Source organism: Oncorhynchus nerka, linkage group LG1 (genome assembly GCF_034236695.1).
Source record: "Oncorhynchus nerka isolate Pitt River linkage group LG1, Oner_Uvic_2.0, whole genome shotgun sequence".
Lineage (NCBI taxonomy): Eukaryota > Metazoa > Chordata > Actinopteri > Salmoniformes > Salmonidae > Oncorhynchus > Oncorhynchus nerka.
In genome coordinates, this window is record NC_088396.1 from 30,671,178 (window position 1) to 30,679,047 (window position 7,870).

Consider the following 7,870-nt stretch of genomic DNA (forward strand, 5'->3'; position numbering starts at 1 on the left):
TATCCTACACAACACTATCTTACTGTCCTACTATCTTACTGTCCAACACTATCTTACTGTCCTACACAACACTATCTTACTATCCTACACAACACTATCTTACTGTCCTACACAACACTATCTTACTGTCCTACACAACACTATCTTACTGTCCTACACAACACTATCTTACTGTCCTACACAACATTATCTTACTGTCCTACACAACACTATCTTACTGTCCTACACAACATTATCTTACTATCCTACACAACACTATCTTACTGTCCTACACAACACTATCTTACAGTTCTACCCAACACTATCTTACTGTCCTACACAACACTATCTTACTATCCTACACAACACTATCTTACTATCCTACACAACACTATCTTACTATCCTACACAACACTGCCTTTCAAGAGCAGCACTATTCTTAAGGCTGTAATGTCTCTCAATAGTAAAAGAGATGTAGGGTGACTGCATGCCCAAAGCGATCTCTCTGTAAATACGCTATCTATAAATTATTTCACATGAAGGGGTTTAGAGGGGGGGGGTGGTACTCAGAAGAGGGAAGAGAAAACATCTTTATCAACAATCTGCTGTGAGGGGCTATTAGTTTACTCCATCACCTGTATCACAGATACCAGACAACATTTTCAGCACCCTAGGAGATGTTTCCTAAAATATAACCAACATCAGAGCGTGTTTGACATAGAGAGAACCCATGTGACTGAGAGTTTGAACCCAGGTTGTCTGTACATATCTAAACAGTGTTAGCCTGCTGAACTAAAGCCTAGGCATTAGCTTGGGGAGCTTAACGCAAGGCTACCTTACCACCTCCGCTACACACACACACACCACCTCATACACCACATCTCTGTTCCTTAAGTCTACAGGTCTCAGGCAAGGCTACCTTACCACCTCCGCTACACACACACACACACCACATCTACGTTCCTCAAGTCTACAAGTCTCAGGCAAGTCTACCATACCACCTCCGCTACACATACACACACCTCATACACTCATACACCACATCTATGTTCCTCAAGTCTACAGGTCTCAGGCAAGGCTACCTTACCACCTCCGCTACACACACACACACACACACACACACCACATCTATGTTCCTCAAGTCTACAGGTCTCAGGCAAGGCTACTTTACCACCTCCGCTACACACACACACACACACACACACATCACATCTATGTTCCTCAAGGCTACTGTTGCTATGCGAGCTTCACTGCAGTTTGTGTTACAGCTCTGTCTTGGCCAGTAACATTATGAATAATTCAATATCTTTAATGAAAAGAGACAAAGTGATTTTACTGATGGGAATAGACAATACCGTTCTCAGTACTTTCTGAGGGAAAAAAAGACAAATAAATGAAATAGATTCCGACATGAAGTTGAACAATTATCCAGGGTAACAATGGTGTGAAAGGGCTGGGAAGGAAAGCAGTTCATCCACCCACCCACCATCTCTTCTCTGCTGTTCTTTCATTCGCTGTTCCACTGTCTCATTTGCAATTCTAATACAGGGATGATTCCACTAATCATATTATGATTAAAAAGCACCACGGTACGGTAGAGCCGCCTCGTTGATCGCCGACGTGCCACTCAGACGTCAGCATGGTGAGCTGTCGCACCGGAAATGAATTGAACGGAAAGGGTTGTCAGACTGTCACACTGATTGTCCACAGGTACGTTCATTGAAGGGGATGGGTGAATGGAAGTCGGGCCTCCACTTCTGGAGATAAGACATAGGGGATATTCTATTTGATAGGTTGTGTCACTGTCAAGGCTGTGTGGGAATGTTCTACACCTGGATTCTGGGGTGATTGCTTGGTTTAATTACAATTGTAACACCAGCATACACACACCAACGCTTTCTGTATAACTGTGGACAACACCAGGCCAGCTCCATCAAACAGACTTCACACTGAGAGAAAAAACAACTTAATTACACATCTCACTGTTTACTATAATGACACTTCTGTATGCTAAATGTATGCTAAAGGGAGAGAAGGGGGTGGGGGGTTGAGAAACATCAGTCTGTCTGTGACAGCCCATCACCTGCAGGACACTCTCTCACCTCTGGGAGCAAAACTGTCAAACACACACGTCACTATTTGTTACAATAAGTGTCAGGCGAAGACATCGTCCAGACAGTTTGTCATGGTCAGCCCATGTAGAAAGAAATATTGTGCTGTATTATACAGTATTGATTTAAGCTCCTTGCGCCATGTTCTGGAGGCTAACAATATGAGTCTATGACTCACCATAATAATACACAAGGCCTTTATACACATCACAAGCCTCTCTTCCTTACAGAGCAGTAAGAGACATTACCCTCAGTTTAGACCTAATTACCTTCCAGTCAACTCCCGAGGCTGTGGGTGGATACAGGAAGATGTGGACTAATCAAAGACCCTGCAGGCTCAGACCCTGCCTGCATTCACCAGTAATTAGGCACACACACACACGTCTCTGAGGGGTTTACTCTTAGGGAGATCTTAACCAACTGCATGCAATCTTTGAGAGAAATCAGGCATTTGTGTAAATACACTCTCATTTACATAAATACCCACAATCTGCCCACTTATCCCTATCTCTCTATCACACTGCCAGTGAATGTGCCTACCATGCTGCCAGTGAATGTGCCTAGCATGCTGCCAGTGAATGCCCACCAAGCTGCCAGTGAATGTTCCTACCATGCTGCCAGTGAATGTGCCTACCATGCTGCCAGTGAATGTGCCTACCATGCTGCCAGTGAATGTTCCTACCATGCTGCCAGTGAATGTGCCTACCATGCTGCCAGTGAATGCCCACCAAGCTGCCAGTAAATGCCACCCTGGACAAAGCTGTAAACATGGTTTGAAGCACACTGCAGAAAGTCTCTACAGCAGAGATACTTACACAACTACAGTCTATCTACACCAACAGGTTCCTAGGATGGGGTTGGGGAGAGAGGTTCCCTGCCATGACAACCTCCTGTGTCTGTGTGTGTGCATATAGGGTGTGTGGTGTGTGCATATAGGGTGTGTGTGTGTGTTCAGGGACCTCCTGTTGTCTCACGTGGGGAAGCACAGCTGGGGAGCTTTTTCATCAGCGAGAAAAGAGGGCTAATTACTAAGATTGGGAGAGAGAGAGATGGTTAGAGAGAGAAATAGAAGAAAGAGGGAGGCTGGAGGAGAATAAGAAAGGGGGAACGAGGGAAGATGACGAGAGAAAGGGGAAAGAAAAGAGGGGGTGTAGAAAGTAAGGAGAGAGCGGTAAAGGAGAGCACCTGCCACCCTTTCTACTCATCGCTTTCTCTCTCTCTCCAATGCACACACACTCCCTCTCCTCCCACCCTGTGACAGAGGGTGGCCCCCCTCTTCCTCCAGCAGAGATGCAGAGAGAGAGAGAGAAATACAGAGAGGTAAAAGGGAGGGAGGGATGTAAGAGGGAGGAGAGAAAGGGAGAGGCAGACTCATTCTGCTACCAGTGCGCTCTGCGCTCCTCTCTATGCCAGTACCTCTCCGAGTGGCTCCCACACACACACTCACTTTTTACTGCACGCTACACACACTTATCCTGAGGACAGACACAGACAGACACTGTGAGGTTGTTGAGCAGGAGCGGCATGGAATGGAACCTCAGAAGGATGGACAGTGAACTGAGACAGATCAACTCGGACCTGCTGCAGCCCAGTAAGAGCATCAAGAAGCCCTCGTCAGGCACCATCACCCTCAACGTGGGGGGCTTTCTGTATGCTGCGCACCGCACCACCCTCAGCCGCCACCAGGGGTCAGTGTTGGAGGAGCTGGCCAGCGGCAAAAAGACAGTCCAGCACACTGACTCCATGGGCAACCCCTTCATCGACCGTGACGGCCCTGTGTTCCGACACATCCTCAACTTCTTGCGGACCGGAGACCTGCAGCTACCCGACGACTTCCGAGAGGCGGGCCTTCTGAGACGGGAAGCAGAGTTCTACCGCCTCAGTGGATTGGTGGAGGCCATTTTGGAGTGGGAGGAGCTGCGGGCGGTACAGCGGGAGCCCGCCTTCCTGGAGGTGACTGACGAGAGGTCACAGGGCTTCAAGGTGTACTGTAGTGACCCCAGTTTCATTGACAAGGTCAAAGGTCGCCTGGTTCAGATCTCAAAGAGCCGTCTGGACGGCTTCCCGGAGGAGTTTGAAGTGTCGTCCAACGTGATCCAGTTCCGCCACTTCATCAAGTCAGAACCGGGCTCCAGGCTGGTGCTGAAGCAGGACAGTACCTTCGTGTGTACTCTGGAGTGTCTGAAGCTAGAGACGGTGATGCTGGCTCTGAAGGCTGGCTTCTCTATCATCACCTCTCTGGACAGCAGCAAGGGATCTGTGGTGGCCGCAGAGGCACTGCACTTTGTCAAGTAAGAGAGGGAAGAGAGGGGAAGAGGGAAAGATGGGAGAGAGGGATCTGGGAGAGAATGGACAGGGAGGTGGAAAGAGAAGGGAAGAGAATGGGACAGGTAACAGGCAGGTAGAGAGGGGAACTAGAGGGAGGAGAAAGGTGTCTGATTCCAGATTGACCCCTAGCCCCTGGGCTGGAACTGCTGCAGGACAGAACACACACTCCCAGAGGAACAGTCTCCTACTGGATTGCATCAAGCTGCTTTTTCCATCCTGTCTGCTCCACCTTCAAACCAGCCTTTGTGTGCACAGTGAGGTATTTCAGTGTGTGTGTTCAGTTGCTGTGGTCTAATATTTAGTTGTGTGACCAAGCCTTTTTCTGGATCCTGGGGGGAGTGGTAGAGTGGAAGAATGTACTGACTGACCTACTGACGGTTGCTGATTATTGGACGAAAACAATTGTATTATTCCAGAAACTTCTCACACATAGCCTGACTGGATGAGAGGTGTGCTTTGCAGAAAATATACACGTAGGGTTTAGACCCAAGGGTTCAAATCTAGCATGATGCATGCGCAGTGAAGATGTTCAAACCAGAAACCAACTTTGTGATTGTTTGATCACCTGTGCTGTGAGTGAGTAAGTGACAATGTGTTCATTTGGATATGTGAATGTTTTGTTTTACACACAATAAAAGTAATGAATATTGTCAGTCATTACATGATTATCTTGTTAAATATTACAGACATATAGCATCTGGAAATTGGTTTGGAATATTTCTTTCGCAACACATGGAATTTGTGTTCATTCTATTATATAGTACAAGGGGACTTGGAAATACAGTGCATTCAAAAGCATTCAGACCCCTTCCTTTTTCCACATTGTGTTACGCTGCAGCCTTAATCTAAAATTGCTTAAATTAATTGTTTTCCTCATCAATCTACACATAACACACCATAATGACAAAGCGAAAACAGGCTTTTAGAAATGTTTGTAATTTTCTTTTTAACTACAACTGAAATACCTTATTTACAAAAGTATTCAGACACTTTGCTATGAAACTCAAAATTGAGCTCAGGTGCATCCTGTTTCCATTGATCATCCTTGAGATGTTTCTACAACTTGATTGGAGTCCACCTGTGGTAAATTCAATTGATTGGATATGATTTGGAAAGGCACACACCTCTATATAACGTCCCACAGTTGACAGTGCATGTCAGAGCAAAAACCAAGCAATGAGGACGAAGGAAGAGTCCATAGAGCTCTGAGACAGGATTGTGTCGAGGCACAGATCTGGGGAAGGGTACCAAAAAATGTTTGCAGCATTAAAGGTCCCCAGGAACACAGTGGCCTCCATCATTCTTAAATAAAGTACGTTTGGAACCACCCTGACTCTTCCTAGAGCTGCCCCCCTGTCACGTTCACTGTCTTCAAACTCTCTGTCATAAATGAGCCAAGGCGCAGCGTGAATATAGTTCCACATCTTTAATAAAGTGAAACTTTCACAAAAAACAGGTAAACAGAAACCGAACGTGACGCAACCGTGGCGCACACAAACACACACAGAAAATAACTAATTACCCACAAACACAGGCGGGAAAAGGCTGCCTAAGTATGATTCCCAATCAGAGACAACGATAGACAGCTGCCTCTGATTGGGAACCATATCTGGCCAACAAAGAAACAGACAAACTAGAATGCCCACCGAAATCACACCCTGACCTAACCAAATAGAGAAATAAAAAGGCTCTAAGGTCAGGGCGTGACACCCCCAGCCAAACTGAGCAATCGGGGGAGAAGGGCCTTGGTCAGGGAGGTGACCAAGAACCCGATGGTCACTCTAATAGATCTCCAAAGTTCCTCTGTGGAGATGGGAGAACCTTCCAGAAGGACAACCATGTCTGCAGCACTCAGGCCTTTCTGGAGAGACCTAGTAATAGCTGTGCAGCGACTCTCCCCATCCAACCTGACAGAGTTTGAGAGGATCTGCAGAGAAGAATGGGAGAAACTCCCCAAATACAGGTGTACCAAGCTTGTAGCGTGATACCCCAGAAGACTCTAGGCTGTCATCACTGCCATGTGCTTCAACAAAGTACAGAGTAAAGGCTCTGAATACTTACTGAATGTGAAATTTCAGTTTTTTTTTTAATTAAATTTGCAAAGAATTCTAAAAACCTGTTTTTGCTTTGTCATTATGGGGTATTTTATGTAGATTGGTGAGGGAAAAAACTATTTAAAATCAGTTTTAGAATAAGGCTGTAATGTAACAAAACGTGAAAAAAGTCAAGAGGTCTGAATACTTTCCGAATGCACTGTATTTATTTGCATCAGTATTATGACAGCTCATTAAGGCAGAAAGATTTTACCATATGGATGTAATAGAACAGACAATAACTAATGCTGTAGACTTAGAACTATAATAGAGTTAACTACTTCTACTTTCCTTATTAACTGTAATGTAAGCTTACTGTATTGGAAAATGCATCAGCGCCCAACAACCCAGCGCAGGTCCTTCCAGTCAAACCCTCAACAGACAGGTTATTACGTCATGTCAAAAACAACGCATATTTGTAAGAATCTGAATTTAATCAGAATTCCTATATTAATCTAAGACTCTCGTTTCCCATTTCATGATTTTTATAATCTAACATTTCTTATAGGAAGTGATCACTGGTGAGAAAGATCAGTGATTGACAGTTGTGCTGGTGTGTCTTCTACTCCCCAGAGTTTGGAGACTGGTGATATTTAAAGAAGTGGGTCAGAAAGGAAATTCAATAAACGCTGCTCTCTTCCCTCAAGGTGGACCTCTTTTTAAATTAATCTCAATATTTTACATTTGTAGTACTATCAATTACTTCACTTTCAATTTGGGCCATGTCTACATTTGACAGCAAGACTAAACATATGGAACATTTCATTGTATAATTTTCCAAAACTCTGCAAAAGGGGTTGTTGTTGATTAGTATGTACACACAGTATTCTATTACATTGTTGTACAGAGCACAAGTGGTAGAGTATAATATGGTGCGTCTCTGTCTAACCAGACACATTCCCTTTAGTTTGGACTTAGAGTTGGGCTACTTGGTATTCCCCTGCCTCCCAGTGCTAATTGCTTTACCATCTTGTAATTAATCTCTGCCAGAACCCTTCTGACACAAGGAAACAGATGGTGTGAGACTAGAACATTAGGAACTAAAATAAGTTAACTCAGTCTGTGCTTGAAAAACAGTAGCTGTAGTGTTTAACACATATGGAGTCGCCCACCTCGATTCAGCCTGTGTCTCAAACACCCCAAAAACCATCTGTTGCAGCCAGGGCTCGAAATTAACATGAGTCATTGGTAGCATTGGTGCTCCCAATTCTTTTAAAGTTAGAAGCACAAGAAAGTCTAGGAGCGCCAGATATATTATAGGATTCTAGCTTCTTTTGAAGCACAAGTTGTGCTCTAGAATCTAATATTTAACCCTGTAAAAACATTTGTTTATTATAAAAAGCTAAAATATTGATACAA

The 7,870-nt window shown here is 44.7% G+C and overlaps 1 protein-coding gene across 1 annotated transcript; it reads left to right on the top strand.

Annotated features, from left to right (window-relative positions):
• The first annotated feature begins 3,510 nt into the window (after window positions 1–3,510).
• On the top strand, window positions 3,511–5,069 carry LOC115131123 (BTB/POZ domain-containing protein KCTD4-like). The gene has a single exon (XM_029662728.2). The coding sequence runs from the start codon at window positions 3,615–3,617 to the stop codon at window positions 4,383–4,385; it is 771 nt and encodes a 256-aa protein (XP_029518588.1). The 5' UTR covers window positions 3,511–3,614; the 3' UTR covers window positions 4,386–5,069.
• Window positions 5,070–7,870: the final 2,801 nt, after the last annotated feature.

What these genes read in the sequence shown, in the direction of transcription:
- LOC115131123 (XM_029662728.2), top strand. Translation starts at nt 3,615, where the DNA reads ATGGAATGGAACCTCAGAAGGATGGACAGTGAACTGAGACAGATCAAC.